Source organism: Typopeltis vanoorti, chromosome 15, assembly GCF_054136105.1.
Source record: "Typopeltis vanoorti isolate ZY-2024b chromosome 15, IOZ_Tvanoo_1.0, whole genome shotgun sequence".
In the NCBI taxonomy this organism is placed as follows: domain Eukaryota; kingdom Metazoa; phylum Arthropoda; class Arachnida; order Uropygi; family Thelyphonidae; genus Typopeltis; species Typopeltis vanoorti.
In genome coordinates, this window is record NC_143563.1 from 89,761,644 (window position 1) to 89,787,444 (window position 25,801).

At 34.9% G+C, this 25,801-nt stretch overlaps 1 protein-coding gene across 1 annotated transcript in view; it reads left to right on the top strand.

Annotated features, from left to right (window-relative positions):
* LOC150098964 (bromodomain adjacent to zinc finger domain protein 2B-like) overlaps positions 1-25,801 on the top strand; it is a 632,705-nt gene that overhangs the window by 449,885 nt on the left and 157,019 nt on the right. Inside the window, exons 23-24 of the mRNA XM_090405782.1 lie at positions 7,791-7,850; positions 17,772-19,413. Coding sequence (XP_090261908.1) covers positions 7,791-7,850; positions 17,772-19,413 — 1,702 coding nt within the window. The remainder of the gene's footprint in view (positions 1-7,790; positions 7,851-17,771; positions 19,414-25,801) is intronic.

Below are 25,801 nucleotides of genomic sequence, written 5' to 3' on the forward strand. Positions count from 1 at the left end.
GCTTGAGATCTATTGTTGATGATCCCAAAACTATTGCAGACACTTTTTTGGAAGAAATCTTTGCAAAAATCTTAGCAAAAGTTTCATATCTTTTTTTTTTTTTTTTTTTTTTTTTTTTTTTTTTTTTTTTTTTTTTTTTAAATATTGAAAAAGCAACAAGAGAAACAGCAGCTAAGCTTTTGTATCCCGGGGACAGACCTGTGTCATCAGCCATTTCTTTAAGAAGGAACTGAAAACAGTTTTTTTCCTGTCTCACCCCATAGCTTAGTAGGTCCCGATGAAATCCATTATTAGATAATAAAACACTTCCCATCATCTTCTATGGATCCCCCCCCCTTTCTCTTAATATACAACAAATATTTACAGCGGAATAGAGTCTGGACTCTTGACATGAGGCAGTTGTAATGGCAATCCCAAAAACCAGGCAAGGATCCAGCATAGGCCAACAGTTATCATCCAGTTTCTCTGACTAGCTGTCTTTGTAAGATTTTGAAAGAAAAAAAAAAAAAAGGTAAATGCAAGGCTTCTCTGGTACACAGAAAGCAACAAGCTTCTTTCCAACACACAATGTGGTTTTCGTAGATATCAATCAACCTTGGACCATTAGGTCCATTTAGAAACATGTACAGTATGATGGGGGAAAAAAAAAAAACAGTACTGAATAACTACACCAATATACGCTATAGAATAAATGGGTTTATTAACAAAGAAATATATGTTTACACATGGTGATATGTACATCCACAACTATCAGTGGAATCTTGGTCGAATAAAGCATTAAAGATTACATGCTCAAATTGGACATCTTATCTTTCAAGACAGGTTTCATGGTGTATCCATAGGTTCTCTGTCATTTTGGAGAACAAGCATTGAGACATCTGCTGGACATATCGTGTAATTTTATCCCATAGTTCATCAAGGTTTAAAGGTAGGTCATTCCTTCAACATACCCCAAATGAATGCATCAAGTAATGTGAGATCAGGAGAATGTGAAGGGTATGGGAATTCTGTGAACCTTGAAATGAGCCTCCCCAGGATGCGTTCTGATAAATAGGCTCTAGAACCACATTATGTGTGACAGGTTGCTCCATCCTTTTGGAATATCTGTGCGTGAAATGGAATGATTTATACACTTCACATCCTATGCAAATCCTGATTGAACTGAACTAACACAGTATCGATGTAGCATTTGCTTGCTATTCAAGGTCATGGTTAGACCACCCTCTTCAATGAAGTAGGGCCTAATTATGTCATGGTTGTAAACCGCACGGCATACAGTGACCTTTTCACTTTGGAAAGGTTTCTCTTGGACAAATTCAGGTCTCAAGAAACCTGTAAGCTTGTCTGTTTTTGCTTGAATACTGTTAAATACTGGTTCACCTGAATGATACAAAAAGGCACCTTAAGGATTCTCTGTAGTGACTGCCCCAGTATCCCAAGTTTTTTGCTGTTTGACATTGACTGTGTTTTGGACAATTTGCTCTACGAACTCCGTATGAACAAAAATAATGCTCAACAATAAACATCTTTACTTTGAACATCAACTCCATTGCCTCAGCTGAATGTAATGGTGTAGACTCTATATGTACTCTACTATCAATGTGCATGCAGTTGAATGGCATATCTTAAAAACTTGAAGGGGATTTCGAAGTTCAGTACAGTTTTGCACTATACTGTATAAGATATGCTTTCCTGAAATGAGAACATCTGATTTCAGTGTTCTTTGACATGAAAAAAGCTTATGATACAGCCTAAGATGTGGCATATTAAAAGATCTGTTTAATCTTGGTCTGAGGGGACACCTTTCTGTCTTTTCTTAAGCACTCTCTTTCCAGTCGAGTCTAAAGTCCGAATGGGAAGCATCCTGACTTAAAAGACTCAGCCATATCATTAAACTTCCTCAAGACTCTTTCCTGAGTGGGACTCTACTCTCTATTAAAGTGAACTCAATTACTGAAAACTTCCTCTCACAGTAGGCAGTTGCCTTTATGTCAGTAACTTGACTGTTTACTGTGTTTATGGTTTACCTGCAATATGAGGATCATTGAAAGACAACTTCAACAAGCAATTTATCGTGTCTTTTTATGAGCTTTGTCTGAATGTTTGTTTGACTGAACTTGATTATATGTTCAGGTTTTCTGCAGAAAAACTGTTTGTGTACTCTTCTCTCCAATCCTGATTTAAGAATCTGATAAAGTATTATCCCAGGAACAAATGAGGCCAAGTTCTTGGGACTCATCTTTGACAGAAAGCTAACATTCTTTTCACATATTTGTTATCTTCTGGACAAATGCAAGAAATCATTGAAAACCTTCTGCACTCTGTCCTCTAGAGAATGGTGTACTGATCGATGTTCTTTACTCGCATTTATTGTGCACTCGTACATTCAAAGCTTGATTTTATGAATCCGAAGTTTGCAGTTCTGCAAGGGAGAACATGCTCTGGTGGTTGTACCCTATCCATCAGGTCATCCAAATAGCCATCAGTGCTTTTCAAACTCTTTATGTTGAATCAAATGAACTCCCTTCTTGATCATCCTACATGAACTAGTTGCTTTTTTCTGTATGTTGGGAGGTCCAATATCACACACTTAAGCCTTATTCATTCTTTTGATATGCATGTTAAAAAAGCTATGGTAATGAATGCATTCCTCCATTGAGGCTTGCACCCCATCCTGAAACCTCTTTGTCAACCACAAAAATCTCATGCACCATCACCTTGTCTTCCTTCAATTGTTTAATGCACACAGAGCTTCCAACTTTGTTGTTTTTTTGCCTATCTATACTGATTGTTCAAAATCAGATATCTCTGTTGGTCAAAAACACTGTTGTGTTTCCTAACATTACTATCTCTAACCAGATCCCACTCTATTGTAATAATTATACAGCAGAGTCATATGTTATTCATTGCAAGCTTGTGCATGTAAAAGAAAATTTCTACCAAAATTGTGTAATTTATGCATCTCCTTCCCATTTTATAATCCAATGCTTGGTGAGGTACTACAACTTTTGTACAAAATGTGAAGACCTTTAGTTTTGATTGTTTGGTTGGTTGTACTGGATTCCCCACCACATTGGAATTAAGGGAAATGACATCACAGATGCAACCACCTGATCAGCTCATACTTTTTCAACATATTGTTGAACGAATTTTCAGTATATAGTTCCGTCACAACATATTGTTGTGACGGAACTATATACTGCACCTGAGCAGGATTAAAGCACTACGAACAGTTCATAAAATCATAGTTAATTGCCCAGTGGTATACTCCTATAAGGAAGCACTGACAAACAAAGTGCATGAGATTAAACCCAAAATTAAGCATTGGCAGTCTAGTTAACATTGAAACAGAAGAGGGGAAGTTGTTCTTGCTAGGTTCTGCATAGGGTATAGTCATCTTACACATTCTTATTTACTGAGAGAGTTGATGACCTGCCTATCTGTGAGAAATGCAGTACCCATCTCACCTTTAGTCATATTCTGGTGAAATGCTGGTACTTCACACTAGAGAAGAATGACATTTTTACTTATCTGGCCGAGCTTTATACTCTTAGGCAGGTGTTATCAGACTTGGACAAATTGCATGAAATTTTTATAAATAATTAATTTATTTAAACACATTTGATTATAAATTTGTTTATATGTAGATTCCATATAAACTTTGTACATACATTTTATTTACTCATTTATATTTTTATAACTATTTTTAATTTAATACCTTGTATAGATAATTATTTTTAATACCTTTAATGCATAGATACTCTGTTTTTTGTACATATGCTTTATTTATCACTCATTATAACTGTTTATTAATAGAGCCCCCATAGCTCAGTATAGACGGAGCCCTTTGCTCAGAAAGACCTGGGTTTGATTCCCATCCATGACATGGGGAACCTATCTGGTTTCTTTCGGCTAAAGGTGAGTTAGTCTTATACAGGAGTTTACACCCAGAAACTGTGGTTTTTCATCCCCCAGAATAGGCAAACTGGCCCCATCCACACTTCTACTATCATAAAAATTGCTATCCTCCCCACCCCACTGGACTCTGCGACAAGCTAGTTGGGGTTTCGCACTGTCACATAATCAATACAGACCCTGCACCTAAGCAGGATTAAAGCACTATAAAGAGGAAGAAGATAACTTTATTAATACCTGGTGCAGAACTATTGATTAATGCATTTTATCTTATTCACTAATTCATCTGCATATAATTTTTATTTATTTATTAATAGCATATATACTGCTATAACCTGTGTCATGCAGTATTACCTTTATGCAAAATAAATAATGGGCTTTTTTTTTTTTTTGGCTATATATCAATATTCTTTTTATTTATTATTTCTTAATAACATAGGGAATTGAAACAACGTAGATCCGAATATAAATTAAATAATATTTTAATAGATATTTCCGATATTTCGGCAATGTCACATTGCCATTTTCTAAAGGAACTTACAAAAAGGCAGGTGCACACAAGGCAATAACAATACAGTAACTAAGAATGAAGATTTGAAGCTATCGTTCTCCTAGAAGTCCTGATGGTGCCCTCTGGAGGGCTAAGTAGGCGTTCTTGGCCGTTGGGCTGAAGGTCTGCTGATGTATGCCTCCCAAATTTGGGGCAGTCGCATACAACCAAATTTGTTGAGGTTTGGAGAGTTTCTTAGGGCAGAGGCTGATTCCATAAATAATCTTTCGAATTTATATTTGCTCCGGTGTATTATTGTTGCTTTCTTCCACCGTATTCTGTGGCGAGTATCCAGAGCATGGTCTGCAAGACCAGAATGGCTATACTTGTAAAACCGGATGTAGTCCTTGTGTTCAGAAATTCTGATATTCGCTGTCCTGCCTGTTTGGCCAAAGTACAACTGTCGTACTTTGGCCAAACAGGCAGGACAGCGAATATCAGAATTTCTGAACACAAGGACTACATCCGGTTTTACAAGTATAGCCATTCTGGTCTTGCAGACCATGCTCTGGATACTCGCCACAGAATACGGTGGAAGAAAGCAACAATAATACACCGGAGCAAATATAAATTCGAAAGATTATTTATGGAATCAGCCTCTGCCCTAAGAAACTCTCCAAACCTCAACAAATTTGGTTGTATGCGACTGCCCCAAATTTGGGAGGCATACATCAGCAGACCTTCAGCCCAACGGCCAAGAACGCCTACTTAGCCCTCCAGAGGGCACCATCAGGACTTCTAGGAGAACGATAGCTTCAAATCTTCATTCTTAGTTACTGTATTGTTATTGCCTTGTGTGCACCTGCCTTTTTGTAAGTTCCTTTAGAAAATGGCAATGTGACATTGCCGAAATATCGGAAATATCTATTAAAATATTATTTAATTTATATTCGGATCTACGTTGTTTCAATTCCCTAAGTTATTTAGAAATTTTTATTTATTACTTTTTTTTAATGTATGCTGTCCACATATATAACAAAAATTGAGTGATAAATTGTCACAAACATGATGATGTCTCTTTTTTATCTTACAAATTTTGTAAAGGTGGGGGGGGATGATTGAAACTTGTTTGGATATTACTGTCTCCTTCACTGCATACACATTCTATCTGCTATTTGTATCAAAATTTAGTAAAAAATTATATTATTTGCAAGAATTTTTGAGAAATGGTCATTATTTTAAACTAATTAAAGTAAAAAGTTACATTACCAAAATCATGTGGACTTATATAATTTTTCTATTCACATAAAAATTAAGATGGTGGAATCTTATAGTAGAAATTTAATTGTATAAAATTTTCACCAAAGTATAGTATCCCTCCTTTTTTACCTGTCAGCTAAACTTTGTAATCCATAAACTTCTTTCCCCTCCCCTCCCCATAAGGGAACACTCCATGCACTAGTCAGCATTTTGGTCACTCACTTCTGAATCCCCAACGAAATGAGATGACCAAATTTGTTCACAGTAGTCCATGTGATCATATCAGTGCCTTAGGAAGAAATACAATATCCTCCTTATCCCTGCTTCTCAGGTGTTTGTTTAGCAGGGATAATGACCATCATGCCCCATTTCCAAATTCATAGGTTCATCAATTTCTTTTAGTGCAATTCCATCAATAAAATACAGCTTACCATCTTTACAGCCCAAATTGCATTGCTCATTGCCACATTAAACTGGTGACCATGTCATTCTCTTTCATTTCAAATCATCCTGCAGAATTAATTATTGCTGTGGATTAGAGATAGATGTTGAAATTTTTTTCACTTATTTATACTATAAATTAAAGATGCCAAGAAATTATATTCTTGGCTTAATAATTTATTCAACTGGAAACAAACAAAGTTTGAAACACTACCCACAACCTGAATACAATGCTATGTGAGATTTCAAACTCTCTGGCAATATCAGTAATTCTGTGACTTTCTTTATGCTGTCTAATAATTATTCCTTGCTTGAAATCATCTAGATGATGCCTTTGAAATATTACAAAACATCCAAGTTTGAAACTTTATTTCTTCACGAAAAGTGCTTCCTTCAAACACAATTTTCCTTTTGCCTTTTATTCTGTTGAGTGCTACCACATGATCCCTTTGCATGCAATTCAGAAATATGAATATGCATCTGCTTTCTGCTTTAAATCGCCATTTATACAAATTGTTACAAGTTGATTTGTCTGAATTTGCAGTTGTAATCTTCAGAAATAGCATTTGTCCTTAGGTTTTGGACACCAATATACTTCACACGCAAACTTTGTGTGCTTACATTTAGATATAGGAGTAAACCAAAAATGTAATTTCTGGACATCTTTAATTTGTCGTTATTGCCATCCTCAATTTATCAATTGAAGAACATAGGAGAACATATATCTCTTGTGTTCTTCAATTGATAAATAGAATAGGGGTGGTGCTTTTCTTTTATTTGATTATACCATATATTCCTCTCTGATGTCTGTCCATCAGCCAATGTCTTGTTTATAATTCCAGCTTCATGTCAGTCTCTGTTTGCTATAGCTTATATAGGGTTTATGTGCTATCTCATCAAATGCTTTTGCAAAGTCTAACAATATCATGGTATATCTATTTCCCTTATCCAGCTTAACAAAAGTATTAATGTAAGTGCAGTATTTTTGATAAGATTCTGCTATTCGTTTTATATTTTAACAGCATTAATAATACCATATAAAGAATAAATCATTGCTGAATACATTGATTTTCTGATACTGTGTTGGAATCACAGTATCAGAAAATTAATGTATTCAGCATTGATACTGTAATGAAATTAAACAAGCATCTCACAGCACAAAAAAGCACACTAGTCACAAAATACTGAACACTACAGGCAGGTAACTTGTATAAATGATTCAAAATTGTAATAGGAAAAAAAAAGAACAAGTCATTATGAACATCTTTTTGAGCTTGATACATGTGTAGCCCATGTTCATTATGCTGAATGTCAACTTGGAAAAACAGCCTCTTGATCAGTGTAAATGTTGAAATTACGAGGATGCTTCATTGCTGATGTTGACTCCAAAGATAGCCCTTCAGCTATGTTAAGACTTCTGTATGTATATATATATATATATATATATGTTTTTTTTTTTTTTTTTTTTTTTTTTTTTTTTTTTTTTTCCTGAGATCCTGTGAAAGGATTTCCATCATACTGATGCATGGTTTGATTTGACAGTGATGGAAGGATATATCTGCTATGTTCTTCAAAGTAGACTTACTTAATATTAACAGCTGAGTTAATATAATTTAAAACTTACACAGTCAACTGCAGTTATAAACAATCTAATATATATATCATTTTATTATTATTGGTCAAGGATGAAGAACCACAACTAACAGATGAAGAACTTGGGAAAAAAATTGAAAAACTTTCCAAGGTAAATTCCATAATTAAGTTTCATGTCATAGGTAATTTTAACAAATCCTTGAATTTTAATTATGTCAACAAATGTAGCTTAACTTTTAAAATATAATTAAACAAATCTATATGCATAGTGATAATGAGTTTCTGCTTATGTTAATTATCAGATCACTACTAGGCTCTCATTACATTTGCTAGATGCCTTTTACTAGATGATTTCATCTTCAGTCAGAATTAAAAAGTAAAATTGTTTTTGATAGAAAAACAAGGTAGCCAGCAAAATTGCATAAAACGTGTTAGTGTGGAAATGAATCTGAAGCAAGAAGCAAGTTCTAAATTCCTTAATATTTGTTTAAGTTTAAGTTTTAATTATAAGTTTACAAATTATATTATTGATAAATGGTACAGCTTTGCCAAATTACCCATATAGAAGAATTACTCTTAGTTTACTGGCTAGTAATTTGTTAAGTATTATAGTAAAGTCTGTCATTTTTATTTCTTTGGTATTGGTAAGAAACGTGAAAATAAAATAAAGCAAGTATCTCTGAAGGAATAGAATCTAGAGAAGAAAGTTTGATTGCTTGTGATAATAGTTACACTTAAGGGTAATCAAGATAATATTAAGTTTATTGGGTACTGTAAAATCGTGTATAGAAAGATTTTTATACAAAAATTTATACGTTTTATTTTATCTTATTAAATCTTGTCGTCTGCGCCATTGTTAAATTTATGCTTTATTTTATCTTATTCAAAACTTATCTTCAAAATTTTACTTTTCTTAATTTACTTTACTTTAACTTCATACAGTCGTATTTCTGAGCATATAATCCATTGCTTGATATAATCTCTTAACCTTCAATTCTCTCACTCAACTTAATTCCCCCTTTGTCCCAAGGCCACAAATGTTATTGTTCATGTGTACAAAACCTGAGATCTAAGAAATTGTCTCTGGCTGGAGCCAATCTCTTTGTCTGAACAACTGGCATTTTTTTCTAAATTGAATTTTGGAAAATCATTTGATTTCTAGCTGTGCCACCAAAATTCGTGGATAGGAGATGAATATCCTTCCAAAGAAAAATACTAAGTTAAACAGAACCTTTCTCTCTTACTTAATACTAAATCTAGCAACAACGTAAAACTTCTATACTACAGGCGTGGCTATTCAACTCTAGGACACACAGATTCGAAATTTATGAGCAGTGCATTGGTAAATAGGAATCAGGCAAATTATTTAAACAAGAAAACAATTTATTCATAATCAAAGAAAGCTCAAAAAGGGATAATACTAAAATTACAAGTTAATTCTCTGGCTCTATACTTCAATAGCAACTCATGAATACAAATAAAATTAAACCTCTTAGGTAAACAATCCTTGTAAAACAACATGTCTATGATATTTCTTCAGTTAGCACTTAATCACACACAGAGCAATTCTTCCATTCTAAACAAAAGCAGGCTTAGCTAATACCAACAATATTAAGCACATAATATTTCACCTTAAATTATGCTAAGGTTTTTCTCATACGACTGAACAAGATAACTCAAAGAAAACTTCAGACAAATCACTGTCACATTTCTGTCTCTAGTAAAAACAACATAAAAACTTTACTTTGAAATAGTAGTCAAGTTCACTGTCATACAATCTTGAATTCTCTTTTCTCTGATACTTTCCAATCTTTTGCGAACGTCAGGAACTTGGCAGCATGAAAATCCGGCAACTACTTTCTTCTAAACACAACTCAAATTAGATGTCTCACACTTCTGGCATCTATCGGCTGGAACGCAGGACTCCGACCTTGAGTCGAGGAAGCTTTCCAGAACCTGGATCCAAAACAGAACGAATTTATTCTGCCACACACATCAAATCTGCCTCTCCTTCTGCTTGGCCTTCCGCCTGAAGACGTTTAGCAAAACTCCATTGCTGTAACCCTCATAACTTACATCGTAACTCCATAACCTGCCTCACCATAACCCTCTCGTGACTGCATCGGTGTAACTCTTAACCTATTCTTTTGTGTCGTCGCAGCAACTCCCATTTATCTGGCTCGCTTGACTTTCTCTTAACACTTGAAGTTCTCTTAAGTTTAATCCCTTGGGTATTTCGTGAGTCTGCACCTGCCACCCTTTTCCATCGTTGCATTACGGTGGGAAACCCCCGTACATATTTGACCTTCATGATTGTAATAGCCTAGGTCATAAGTTAATAAGATAATGTGTCTGGAAATAACTTTGTCTGAAACATTCTTTTCACACAAATTATTTCACATTTAACTTTCTTTGTTCTTTTATAAAACTTTTAGCGGTTACACTATTTAACAATTCACAAATTTATTTCTATATTACTAAACATAACATTTTTCTGATTAATCACAAGTAAATTGACTGGAATTTCATTTACCAGTAAAGTCAGTATATAAGGTATTTTTGTATAAAAATCCTTCTATACACAATTTTACAGTACTAGTTAATAGAATGTCATTTAAAATGTGAAAATTTTTCAGTGCAAATAGTTATTTGGAGGTGGGGATAAAAGAAACAGGTGCTAATTTGCCGAAAGATTTGAGAAATTCAGTAGAAGTGATTTTGAAGAGGATAAATGTTCCAGTGTTGATGTCACAAATCTTGAACATATAATACTAGTGACAATTCTGCCTCCCGTAGCTCGTTGAGTTTAACGATGCCCTTTGAAGACTTGAGATAGAATTCCAATAGGATGTGAAGAACCTTTATCAGGACTTTTCAATAGTAGGTGACTTAACCAGTCTCATACGGAGGTGGCAGTGATTTTTTCTTCCATAATTAAGGTTTTTCTTTCCAGAAAACAAGCAAACTGGTCAGAAGAAAATGTTCAATTTACAGACATAGGATATTATGTCTTAGCATTAACCACTCTATTCCGTAGAATCTGCTTTCGAAAGCCTGCATCTACTCATAAGCACACAGTTTGACTGACAATAAATAGCTTCTTTGAATCAACGAAACCAGTGGAGAAGATTTTAATAGGCAGCATCCCATGTTGAGAGAGTATCTGTAGCTCAGTCAGTATAGATAAAGCCCTTTGGTCAGAAAGACCTCTGGATTCAATTCCTGCAGTGAGAAACCTTTATCTGGCCTCTTTCAACAAAAGGTGAGTTAGCTGGTCCCATTCAAAGATGGGGATTGGGGTGTTTCACCCCCAGAACAGGCAAACTGGCCCCGTGAACACATGCATCTACATATATAATGCACACCAGGAGGCATAGGACTAACCACCTTATCCTCAAGTTACAGTTGCGAAGTCCAAGAATATTTGGTAAGGTCGTGGGCACTTAAGTGCCTGTTAGGACCACTGATAGGATAGGATCCTTGTTGACAGCACATTAAACACCAATTTCAATTTATGTATGTTGAGTTAATTTAAATAATTTTCCATTTTTTTAAACATTGTGACATGTATTTTTAAGGGAAAGCCTTCAGCAAAAAGATTTTATATTTTAAAGATTGTTTAAATGTTGCAAAAGTCAAAATCATGGAAAACAAGAAAACAAATTTGTACTAATGAGTTTATCCAAAAAAAAAGAAAGGCGGTTGTTTGTTGTGTATGTATTATTTATTGTCTCATAGTATAATATTTCAGTAATTTAGAATGATGTTTTTTTTATACAATGAAACCTGTGGTGAATTCATCACTAAAAAACACATACTAACACAGTGATGAGTTTTCATACGTAAATATTTCATCCCAAGTATCTTGGGACATCCTCAGTACAGTAATTCAGTATTGTTCCAATACTAGGAATAACATACAGTTAGGGCACATAATTACAATGGAATCTCAATATGTGTGAAGTAGCGTGCTATAGAATTAAATTAAAATATAACTAAATAAATAAATAACATATATAAAGAGATTATTTTACACAATTTTGTATGACAATTTCCCATACTTTAGGAATAGCAAGAACGTCATTGCGGTTTAAATTTGGTCTGTGTAGTAGGGCTTCAGCACTTTCTTTGTATAAACGTTCATGTTTATATAAAGATCTATGTAAAAGCTTTGTCGTTTTTCAATGGATCCTATAGTTTGGGTTTTCAACTCCTTGTTGAGTAAACCCATCAACCAGATCTATAACTTGTTACCTTCTCCTAAAGACAAACTCTCATCTCTGTTACCTGGCGTGTATGAGGTCCCATGCTCCTGCAAGTTATCCTACTTTGGACAGACAGGTAGATCTGTTCATAAACACATTGCAGAACATCAGAATCACATTTGTCTTTTCAAACTGCAGAAATCTGACCTCGCTCAACATGGAGTTGAAAACCCAAATGATAGGATCCATTGGGAAAAGACAAAACTTTTACATATATCTTTATATAAACATGAATGTTTATATAAAGAAAGTGCTGAAGCCCTACTACACAGACCAAATTTAAACTACAATGATGTTCTTGCTATTCCTTAAGTATGGGAAATTGTCATACAAAATTGTGTAAAATAATCTCTTTATATATGTTATCTTTTTTTTTTTTTTCAGTTATATTTTAATTTAATTCTATAACACACCTGGGTGCATATTGAGATTCCATTGTACTCATGCTCCCTAACTGTATGTTATTCCTAGTATTGTTTGACTTACTGTACTGAGGATGTCACAAGATACTTGGGATGACATATTTACGTGTTAAAACTTATCACTGGTTAGTACGTGTGTTTTTTAGTTGATAACTAATATTTAAGGAATTGACAGCGTATACTAGAAATATAGATTAAATAAACTTATACTTTCCGATATTTCGGCGAACGTCACGTTGCCATCTTCTTGTGAACTTACTACACAGACATGTGCACACAAGTACTAATAACAGCAAATGAGACTGAAGCTAGCTTTTCCTAAAGTCCTGATGGTGCCCCCTGGCGGGCTATATTGGTAGTTCTTGGCCTTTGGGCTGAAGTTCTTCTGATAAAAGTTTCCCAAATTTGGGGCAGTTTCATGCATCCAAATTTGTTGAGGTTTGGCATGTTCCTAAGGGCCGAGGCTGATTCCATGAATAGTCTTTCATACTTGAACTTGCTGCGGTGTATTACTGTGGCTTTCTTCCATCTTATTCTGTGGCGAGTATCCAGAGCGTGGTCTGCAAGCCCAGAGTAGCTGTACTGGTAAAATCGGATGTAATCCTTGTGTTCTGAGATTCTGATATTTGCTGTCCTGCCTGTTTGGCCAAAGTAGGACAGTTTACAGCTGCAAGGGACCTGGTATACACCAGGTAGGTCTAGGGGAAGTGGTTGGTCTTTGGTGGAGCGGATAAGGGATGCCAGTTTTCTATGTGGTCTGTAACAAGTGGTCAAGTCATGTTTTTTTAGGATTTTTTTGATTTTTTCCGAGGTGCCTCTGATGTTGGGAATCGTGATAGATTTAGAGTAATCTTTTTTGTGAAGGGGAGGGGGTGGTGGGTTGTGGATAACTGGGTTAAGTATTTTTTGGAGGGGGTAGCCGTTGGCTGAGAAAGTGTCACGGATGTGATTTAGTTCAGTGGTTAGGGCTTGATCATTAGAACAGATTATTTTTGCCCTGTTGAATAATGTTTTAATAACTCCATATTGTTGTGAGGGGGGGGGGGGGGATTGTTGGTGAATGTATCTGCCTGTATGGGTGGGTTTTCTATAAACTGAGAAAACCAAGGTTCCATCAGGTTGGCGGGTGACTAGTGTGTCTAGGAAGGGGAGGTTATTGTTTTCCTCTTTTTCCAGGGTGAATTTGATTCTAGGGTGTTGGTTGTTCAAGTGTGTTAGGAAGGAGAGGAGTGAATCAGGGCCATGTGGCCAAATAGTGAAAACATCATCAACGTAGCGAAGCCATATGGTAGGTTTTTGTGGGGCTGAGTTTAAGGCTTTCTCTTCAAACATCTCCATGAAGAAGTTGGCCAAGGGTGGGGAAAGTGGTGAACCCATGGCTGTCCCCTCTATCTGTTTGTAGAATTTTTCCTGCCAAACGAAATAGCCTGAGTTCATTGTAAACTGAAATAGGGCTGAGATATCGGGAGGAAATTTAGCTTGGATAAGCTCTAAGGTTTCTTTGAGGGGGACATTCGTGAATAGGGAGAAAACACCTATTTTGTTAACCTCTCTCTCTCTCTCCTGTTATGGCACATAACCATACCACCTGAGATTTGCTCTACTTAATCTGAATACTAAGAATGGATTGTTCCTAATATTTTTATTTTTTATTTGATTCTATCATTGATGTCATCTATACATTCCCCTTATTTTTTACTTTTTCACTCAGAACTCTTATATCTGTGGCCTCCTGCTACTGATCAACTATTTTTTTTCTAACCCTGTTCTCAAATCCATAAGTGAAAATTGGTTTGAACTCTTATATACAGCTACTTTAAGGTTTTGACTAGTTTCTATCTTATTCCATATAAATTTATTCAGTTAAATTGCTGCTATACTAGAATGGTAAACCCTCGATTTTACGGACTTCGGATTTAACTGACAAAATTTCCGGTCCGTTTTATCACATGTGAAAATTAACATCCTGTTAATTTTAAAATGGTTTTAACCAAGATTTGCTTATAATTAAATTAACAGGTTATTTTTTGTTATTAATTTCCTGTTTTTTTAACATTTAACAGGAAATTAATAACGAAATTTGCCAATATATGATGGCAAATTTTGGCAAATATGCCATCATATGTTGGGTAAACACTAGTAATTTAGCCGACATAAACGAGTCACCGCTTATAAACATGTTTGGCGAATGATTAGCACGTGATCACACTGTAATTGGTTCTTTTGTCGCATGGCATGACTTTCTGCAGCAGTTTTAACTTTTCTGTAAAATTAAACTTTTCATAAATACGGTACTTAATTTTAATTACATAAGTAAAAACATGTAAATCGGCTAATTTGTCAATTTTTTAACATACACATTCGGAAAATCTACTTTATTATGTAACAGACTTTCAGATTTAATGGACCCCCCCTTTCGCCTGAATTAGTCCATTATATCGAGGTACTCTAATTCTGTAACCTATTTCCATATTTAATTGCCATCATCACTGAAAATTGTGCCTAAATAGCTGAAATGTTTTACTTCTTCTGTGTTTCTCATTCAGGATGAAGCTAACATTTTCAGTGTTGTAGACTGGCTTCATAGTCCTTGACATTTAATTGTTGATTTTTGATAAAAAATTTGTTGCAGAAGTTATTCAATTTTAATCCAGTACAAGTACAAGCTAGTACTGTGTTTATTTAAGATTATAACATTATTCTGCATAAAGTAAAGAGAGATTAAGCACTCCAGTTTTGATATCATCAAAAACTACTTTCTTTCATAATGTGATCCATATAGCTAATGAATAATGATGGCACAGTATGCACCTTTGTTTTCATACCTGATTTTACATTAACCATTTTTCTGTATCTCTTGAAGTTGAAGGTTTTTGCACTTGGTTATACTATAAATTAGAGATGCCAAGAAATTATATTCTTGATTTCATATTTTATCCAAGTCCAAGCAAACAAAGTTTTTTCGTGGTGTAACTTCATGATTGGGCAACTCATATATAGAGGCTAATGACTTCACATCACTTACCTTAGTATCCCATAATGCAAATCACATATCTTTATAAATAAAAGCTGGTCCTTCTTGGAGATCTAAACAGCAGAGTAGGAAATGTTTCAAAAATTAGAGGAAAGAACAACAGGACAATCCCGAACAGAAATCCAGCAGATACTTACCATTGTTATTACTTTTGTCCTTTCCTCCAATTTTTGAAACATTTCCTGCTCTGCTGTTTAGATCTCCAAGAAGAACCAGCTTTTCCATTTTCATTATATTGACTGCCTTTTCTATTATTCATGTCGAAGTTTCTGAAACAGAAAACTATGTGAACATTGGAATGTCAATAAATAATTTACTAACTAAAATTAATTATTTACAGCTAATGTTTTGCTAGCTTAAGCTAGCATTATCAGATGCAATTTAACATTACACATTCAATGATGACACAAACTAAAATTACATGAATAATAAGGTCAGTCACGTGCATGGAGGGTGACAGTGGCCTGGCTTTCTTCAATCTTATGAAGTGGTCTTTCTCTAAGGCATGTTGATATAGTTGAGGTGCCTTAGTGAAAGACCACTTCAAATCCCAGTTTAAATTGGAGAGGCTGTTCCCGGAAGTGGCACAAGTTCTACAGAACCTGGGTAACTATATCAGAGTGGATGGTGTGATTTTAAATAGATTTTGGCACACTGCTCTATGTACCCATCAGCATTAACAACAAGAATTGCCACAATGAGCACTACTGTCATCCTCCCTGCATTTGACTGTCCTTGTTATCCATGTCATTTTCGTTTGTGTCTTCACTGAGTTTGTAATGTTAAATTGCCTCTGATAATGCTAGCTTAAGCTATCAAAACGTCTGCTGTAAATAATTAATTTTGGTTAGTAAATTATTTATTTACATCCCAGTGTCTATGTAGTTTACTGTTCCAAAAACTTCAACATGAATAATAGCAACAGCTATGAAAATTTAAACTGCCTTTTCTAATTCCCAAAAAAATTCTTTGCTTCTTCCTTAGTGGAACCTTCTCTAGATCCATCAGCACAAATAAGTCTCATTGTCCTTTCCCTTCTGTTTATTATTGAATACTATAGCTACTCTTTTCTTTCCATGATCATTATTTTTCACTTATAAATATAATTTATCTAGTTTCATCATATTTGTTTCAGCAACAGTAATTTCTGAAACAAATATGTCGTGTGGTACTTCTCTAATTCTTGCTAATTCATACAAATTCCACTTCTTTTGATAGTTCTTTGATGGTACCTATCTTGAATTCTGCTGATGTTGAGTTTGAGTCTGTTCCAGACCTTTCACTGTTTAATCAGGTGATGTCCCAGAAAGCAAGAAATTTCATAAAGTTTTACTATTTAATTTTGATATAAGGCAGTGCAGAATAAAATTTTGTCAGCTAAATTCCAACTTGCCAGCTCATTATATTATTTATTCAGTATCCTGTAGGATAGCTGCTACTGGAGTTCATCCCAAGAGGATGGGGGGGGGGGGGGGTTGGACATTAGATCAGAAGCTCCAGTCAGTTTCCTAAAATTATATTTGGAAGTCTCCTCCCAGTCATCTGGCTGTGACCCTTAAGCAACACTGATTGATAAGATTTATTTCTTTTTATTTTTCATCTCATTTTCTGGCTAAGTAATAACCTTATCCAGATTATTAGGAGGATAATGTTGTAGGTTTTAAATAATAAGGTCTATTAATGGTCTGGCAGCCTATATGTTAGATAAGTTACAACAATTGAAAAGCCTGATCCTATTCGTTTTGGTAAGTTGTTCAACTTTGAAATATTCTGAGAACTGTGTCTTCCTAGGTCTTATTACATCCATGTAATAAGACCTAGGTATTATTTGTTTCTTAATAAATTACTTCTTGTAGAGTGGATGACCTTTAGCCTTTATTGCTTTTGCTGTCACTCAAATCAAACTAAACCAATTTTAAGATAAAGCACCCTGTTTTCACGAAAAATATCCATAGGATAGTAAGTCTCAGGTTTGATAAAGAAAAGAAGCTGTTCTTCTCCTTTGTGCTAAGAATTATTGCCACAAAAATTCAATTGCTTCAAGCAGATTGTTAGATTCCTTAATACAAGGAGGTGGGGGGACAAGTGATCAAATGACTGTGGGTTAAGTACTTATAGAACAATTCTTATTTTCTACTTTCATAATTGAAATTAAGGTAAAGAATGTAAGTAATGGGATGTTTACGTTAAATTGGGACTGTACTGCCCAGTTCTGATTATTTTCCAATCTTACTTTTAACTTCTGTTAATAAGTTATACTAAAATAACTTACTTAAAAAATAACTTTTTTATTATTATAAGCAATAAAAAATGGGCCAGTAAGCTGACTTTTTTTTTTTTTTTCTGTATAGCAACAAAATCAGTTTACAAATAAATTAATAAAGGCTTCTAACTCTTTGAGAGCGACAACTTTTGGACAAGACAGATATCATCGACGCTACTGGATTCTCCCTTGTGCTGGAGGAATATTTGTAGAAGGCATGGAATCAGCTGAAACTGGTGAAGAACAAGAAAAAATTAATTCTTCATCTTCTTCTGCTGAGATATCATCGACAAGTGCTCCTTCTGTTTCAACTGTTACCACCACCACTACCACCACTTCTCTAACCACTTGTGCCACTCCAACCACAATAGTTGCAGCTCCTGTAGATACCACTCCAACTTCTACAACTTCTACCATTATTTCTACTACTTCATCTGTTATTTTTACCACTGCAACCTCTACAGTGACTACTGCTGCAATTACTACCACTACTACTACTACTACTGTTACAACCACAAGTACTATTTCTGCTAGTATTGCTGCAACAATTGCTGCTACAACAAACACCGAGAGCAATCAGGATTGTGTGTGTAATAATAAAGAAGATAAAGTTGCTTTACATGAAAAAATGGATATTGATACCAAAAAAGAAAATGATGCAAAAAGTAGTGACACTAAATTAGTGAATGATCTATCACCCGTTGAATCCAAGTTTAGTCTGCACTTAGATAAAATAGATTTTGATGAACCTAAAAGTGATAAACAGAAACCTGATGAAAAAATCTGTGTTAAAAGTGATGATGATAAAACTCAAAATAATATATTTATGCCTAAATTAGAAACCAACCATAACTTAAGAAGTAAAGAAGGGATGATTTTACAGTATGCTGGTTCTGATTCAGATAAAAAATTGGAAACTCAAAATTTACATAACTCAGATCAGAATTGGCTTTTTCATTCACCATTTTTTGCTTCATTATTAGCAGGGAATATGCTTTTTAATGGACCAATGGTTCCCAATAGAGAATTAAATGGTACTTACTTTAATTTACCAAAAAATGACTCAAATAATCCCTTTGGACCTTTTCTTGGCTTTCCATCAAATTTCCTCTCAGCAGATCAAATACTGCGAACTTTAGGTGATAAACAATGTACACAAAAACCATGGTTCAGCATTCTTCCCAGAATGCCCTGTGATGAAAATTCATTACACATCCATACATCTCAAATATCAAGGTCAAACCCCAGCTCTCCACCACCAACACCTAAGGGAAGAAGCAATTTAACAAATTACAGTGCTTCCCCATCCAAATCACCATCACATATAACAAGTACTCCACCAGCAGATATGGGTTCCAGCCATGTGACAACTGCTCTTGCTAATTTACAATTAGAACTATTAAATGGATTACCTCCAAGCTTATTTATGCATCCATTTCTCTCTCCTACCTCATTTGGACCAACCTACCAGAGCGGTTCATCTCCACATCCGTCATCATCATGCTGCACTAATTTGCCTCATGCTAGTCCAACTGCAGAGTTTAACTTAAATCTTGGTTGTCCACCCTCTTCATCAACTCCTCCTTCCATTCCCACTCCAAGTGTCACTCCTGGCCCTGCATCACAAGGATCTGCAACACCTCTAAGAGACAGTCCTTCACCGACTGTTTCTAAAAAAACAATGTTAGATAAGTTACAACAACTTGAAAAGCCGGATCCTATTCCTTTTGGTAAGTTGTTCAACTTTGAAATATTCTCCATGTAATAAGACCTAGGTATTATTTGTTTCTTAATAAGTTACTTCTTGTAGAATACTGTTAAATATATTTTATAAAGACTAGATATTTGTTTTCCTTATTCGTTTACTTTTTTATTATTCATTTTTAGTGAAGTTGTGTATATAAGGAATATATTCTACATGTATTCCATAAAATAAGACTACATATTTGATTTCCTTATTAATTTACTTTTTTTCTGTGCCATAATGCTACATGTGCTTTGAATCAATGACTGATTTTTACTAGTGACTGTTGCAAATTTAACACGTTCGCTGCCACGCTCCTCAGTCATAGTTTGTTACCGCATGCCAAGCACTTTCACTTCTACAGGGTCAGTACGAGTTATCTCGTAGCTGGCTTATTAGACATAATTTTGTTTCATATGCCAACTATGAGTAATCTCGTATCACCTCCCACCTATGTCTTACATGCGCTGACAACTGTGTAACTTGAGTTCAGAGTCAGTGACATTCAGTGCAGTAAGGTTTATTGCATCTAGTCTTACAATTGTTTAAAATTATCTAAATAAAAACCTTCAATTATGCCATGGCCAGTAAAAGAAAGCTTACTGATGAAGAATTAGAAGCTTACTCTGATATGAGCAATGATGAATGGTATGAATTATTTGGTTCCGATTCTGAAGATGATTATAATCCTACAGACAACTCTAGCGATGACTCAGATGATGAAGAAAATTCTGAAGTTTGCGTCCAGCCAAATACATCAACATTTACCAATTGGGAAAATTCAGAACAAGAGCCCCCACAATTTGACTTTATTGAAACTACTGGTTTTAAAATTGACATTGCAAATTTCAGTATTGAAAAGTTGGTTGAACTTTTTTTTTTCTAAAGATTTTCTCACACTTCTAGTTGAACAAACCAATTTATATGCTTTACAAAATATTGAGCATAGGCGAGCACAGATCAAAAAAGTCAAAGAATTTCAAACTGGAAAGCAACAGACATTCCTGAAATGAAATTATTTCTTGGACTTCTACTTCATATGGGTTCTTGTAATTTACCATCTATTGAGCATTATTGGAGTACAAATCATATTTACAATTTCCTATTTTGACGCTCTAAAATGAGCCGAAATCGATTTCAAATTTTATTGCGTTATTTGCATTTCACAGATTATTCCCAAGCAGCTGACGATAAATTGCACAAACTAAGACCAGTCCTAGATCATTTTAATAGTGCAATGCAAAATAGCTACACACCAAACAGAAACTTATGTATTGATGAGTCAATGCTGTGATAGACTGTTGTTTTGGCAATACATAAAAAATAAAAATATGCCATGAAATTCTATGAACTATGCGAATCGAATGGATTGGTGATAAAAATAAAAATTTATACAGGTAAATCTGAATCCTCTTTAGTGAAAATGGGTCACGCTCTTTATATTGTATTTCACTTGATGGAAGAATATTTAGACTGGGTATTGCATTTCGACAATTTTTATAATTCTGTATCTCTGACTGATTCTCTTACTGACAGAAAAACTTACATGTGTGGAACGCTGCAAAATAATAGGAAAAACAATCTACCAGATGTTATACAGAAGAAACTAAAGAGGTGGGGGGGGGGGGATTTGTCTGGCAAAGAAGAGGGCCTGTTTTAGTCAGCAAATGGAAGGATAAGAGGGAAGTTCTTTCCATTTCAAATATGCACAAATTTGAAATGGTTGAAGAGAAAAATCGGAATGGTAAAATTCATTTAAAACCAAATATTATTAGGGACTGTAATTTGGGTATATCAGGCATCGATCTTTCTGATAAAATATTTTCTTATTATTCCGCCTTACCAAAGACAATTACATGGGCAAAGAAATTGACAATATGCATTTTTGATATATATACATTCAAAATGCGCATAAATTTTATAATATAGTTACTGGAAATGCAATGATTGCATTAAAATTTAGAGATAAATTTATCTCAGTTTTTGTTGGAATGGATGAGCCTATAATATCACAGAATATCAGCAGGATTCAGGATCTACATTATGTGGAAATTTTACCATCTACAGAAAAAAAAAAAATCTCCCGGCAAAGTCATGCCGAGTATGTACATGAAATAAACAAACAACGATGTGAAACATGTTATTATTGTCCTGTGTGCCATGAAAAACCACCACTGTGCGTGGAAAATTGTTTTAAAGTGTACCATTCGTAATTTGATTTACAAGAAGATTGACTTTTTCCACTTATAAGTTTACAGTACAGTTAGTGTTGTATTTTACTAAAAATGTAACTTGTTTTCTGTTACTTGTGCATTATATATATTGTATATAAATATATGTATATTAAAATGTTGAAAAAATTCGTTTCTCTTTGCATTGATAAATGCACAGTTTTAAGCAACAATACCTCTTATAATATACTATACTTTTGCTGAAATTATTTTCCTTCTACCAACCCCAGATGTGCTCTCTGCTTTATTCACAAGCCAAGAGTCCAAATTAACGTGCTTATACTACGGGTTAACTCGTGCTTGGCATAGGAGGTAGGTAATCGGCATACAAATATATTCGTAGTTGGCTTGTGAGGCTCATATACCAACTATGAGCAGTTGACAGCGAACATGTTAATTCAAAAATTCATTAAATTTGGAAAGTTAAGGAAATTATGAGTGCTTTGCTTAGCATTTATATGACATTCCCAAATCTGGTATTAGAAATGTAAAAGCTTTTAAAGTTTTTTAAATTTCAGATTAAGCATGTCTTATTTTATGATATCCTTTAAACATATCTGTATGTGATATTTAAGCTGAAATAACATACACACATTAACAGCAAGATACAAACAATACCTATTGTATCTCACTTTAAACTCATTCACTCACAACTAGTTCTGGCAAACTATCCACTCATTCACCACTCTCAAAGCAAAATATCTAATCTGCATATCTTTACTAACATACTTCCAGGAGTGACCCTTAATTATCTTTATTCATCACTTATTGAAAATTTTCTTTTGTAGCAATCCTATAGAACCCTTTTAGTAACTTCTAAGTTTGTGTCATGTTCCCCTTTTCCACCGATCAACTCAACTTTGTAATCCACATACCTTCACCATGTCTTCAGGGAGCATTCCACAGACTTGTCACCAGCTTGGTCACTCATCTCTGGATCCCCTCCACCACTTCCTGATCCCAAGAAATCCAACTGACACAATCTTGTTTAATTATGAATTGAAACAAACCATTATGAAACATATTGTATTAGCCTAGCTTTCTACATGACAATCAAGATGTAGCCATATGATGTCCTTCATATTATATCATACAGCTTCATCTTGACTTAAAGGAAATAAATAAACAAGAATTCTCAAACAGTATTTTATTTTGCCTGACTTTTGTAAGAACATTAATCACAATTCTTCTCCTTACAAAAATCATAGTTACCATTAAATAAAACAAAATAAAAAAATTAATTTAGCAAGATCATTTGTTTCACTGTCAACTGTAATACAAAAATAATATGAATATATTCATGTTATTATATATATATATATACAGGGTGTTCGGGATAAATTTGACAGTTTCGTAAGGAAAAAGAAAATCTTCTTTGTATCTATTAAATTTAATGAATTGACAAAAAAACATTACAGGCAGAGTTAATTACAATACTATCAACAAGATTTACTCAAAATAACCACCATTAGCATCGATCACAGCTTCAATTCTGCTTCGGAACCTCGAACAAGCTGATGCTACAGTCTCCCTGGGAAGGGCCGCAAAAACTGTTTTAATTTTATCCATTAACTGGGCTTTTGTATTACTGGAAGTGCGATTGGTGTCTTTTTCAACTGCACCCCATACAAAATAATCCATGGGGTTAAGGTCTGGGGAGTTTGGAGGCCAAACATTTGGACTGGTGAAGTCGTAGAAATTTTCAGACAACCATTTTTGACTTTTCCCAGAGGTGTGGCAAGGGGCCGAATCCTGCTGCCATACATACGGCCTACCATTGGCTACCCTTGTTATCCAGGGCTTGACTACAGTTAGCAACTCCACGAACAAAGCCCGAATTCCAATGCCAGGGTTCTTCAACACCTGTTCCTGCAGATTTGCGAGGAATTCTGCTGTACGAACGCAATCAGATCGTCTGCTAGGGATCTTTCTTCTTGCTACATCCTCGTAGTCACCATTGCAAGTCTCTAGTTCATGCCTGATTGTTTTTACTGTATTCAGGGAGCATTGGGCAGCAGTCGTAATATCCTTATTTTGATGGCGGGCACGAATCATCATGATACAAGTTATTCTCTTCCATGATTCAGGTGGGTTCCAGCTATCCATCCTTTCTGACATCTTGTATATGAATGAAGAAGGGTCCAAACTTTTAAATGAAGAGAAGTGTGTGTTAATACATGTAACTTACGGAAAAATATAATTAATTATAAATATGTCAAATTTATCCCGAACACCCTGTATATATATTATTCATATTGCCTTAGTGGTGGAAACAGATATAATCCTGGTTCTCGGACATATGGATGTTGGTGTCCTACCTGTTTGGCTATAGTGTGAATGGTTTCAGCTGCAGTGTATCTGGTCTTTAGGGGAATGGATAAGAGTTGCTAGCTTTTTGTGCAGTTTATAAGTGGTCACAAAATTGTGCTTTAAGATCTTGGCCACCTTTTCTGAGATGCCACAAATATAAGGGATTGCGATGGGATTGCTGTAACTTATGTTTGGAGAGAAGAGTGGGGGGGAGGAATTAGTATGAGGTGCTATAATTCTTTTTATCTGGTGGGTGAGTTCTGTGTTAAGTGCAGTGTTATCTGAGCAAATTAATTTTGTCTGGTGGTCTAAGGTTTTTATAGCTTCAAATTGTTTGGGGGGGGGGGGTGACTTGATGGTTGTATTTACTTGTGTATATGTGAGTTTTCTGTAGACTGCAAAGGTCAGAAATCTGTTTGGTTGTCTTCTAACTAGGAACAACAGATTGTTGTTACTTTCTATTTCTGTTGTGAATTTGATGTTTGGATGTTGGCTGTTCAAATGGGATAGGAAATTGTGTAAGGTCAGCCATGTGGCCAAATTTCAAGCACATCATCATCTACATAGTGTAGTCACATAGCCAAATGTCTCCATGAAAAAAAGTTAGCTGGGAGCGGAGGAGGGATCTTGGATAAAAGCTTGGTGTCCTTAAGTGGGACATTTATGAAAAAGAAAGAGACATTGAAACTGACCATTAAGTCAATATTGCAAGTGTGAGATATTGTATACCGGACATAAAATGGGCTGAGTTTTTAATGTGACCGGGTGTTGCCAGTAGTACAGGAAAACACTTTGGCTAAATGTATGTAGGTGGGTGAGTCTATACCAGGGGTGGCCACAATGCGGCTCGTGATCCGCATGCGGCACTCATCCACATGTCACACATCGTACCAGAAAAAAATAAACAAAAAGAGAAGAGGAGACAAAAAAAAGAGAGAGAAGAACAGAGTTAATAAAAATTACTGCAATAAAAAAGTTTAATTCGAAACATATTAAATGAAATTTACTTTGAACAATTAGAATAATTTTAAAGTCCAAACACAATAATTTTAGTTACTTATTTACTAGTAGAGGCCTTCCTTGTATCCATTTTCTTAGTAAGCTCCTTAAAATTAGGTGTGTAATTAGTCAAAGCAGTTCTTACAAGTTCATTACAACCTCGCCATGCGCACACTCACTCCCGTACCATCGCATCAGTCAAAGGTTGTGGCTCCTCTAAGTCTTATTGGAATTATTTTGGCTCCAAAAGGATGCGTAGTTGGCCACCCTGGTCTATACCATCACCAATTGAGCATAGAGGTACCTTCTCTTTGTGAATTTTTGGAAGTCCATAAATATGTGTAGGTCCAGAGTTGTATGATATTAGTTTGTTGATTACATCTGCTGGCCAGGAAGTGACATTTTTAGCAGTCTATGGATGGTTGTGATCAGTGTGTGTGTGTGTGTGTAGGTGGGGTCATAAATTAGATGGCAGTAGGTGGAACAGTCTTTGAGGAGGATGGTCATTTTTTTTTTTTTTACTATAATTGTTGGCTGAATGGTTAGCATATCTACTCTCCAGTGCCTAAAGGCAGCAGGTTCGAATCCTGTCATGGGCATGGATGTTGACAGTTTATTTTTCACTTGGTCAGACTATAATAAATTTAGTTTAATCCTTTATCCAAGTGTGTGCAAACAAAATTTGTGCCTGAAAGTATCTTCAGGACTGGGGGCCGGTGTTGTACCACTTTACCCCAGTATCGGTACACAATTAATAACGGAAAAAACTCACGTAGAAAGATTATTTATTAGTATAATTTTCAACTGTGTGTCACAGGCATCTTCAGTACATTA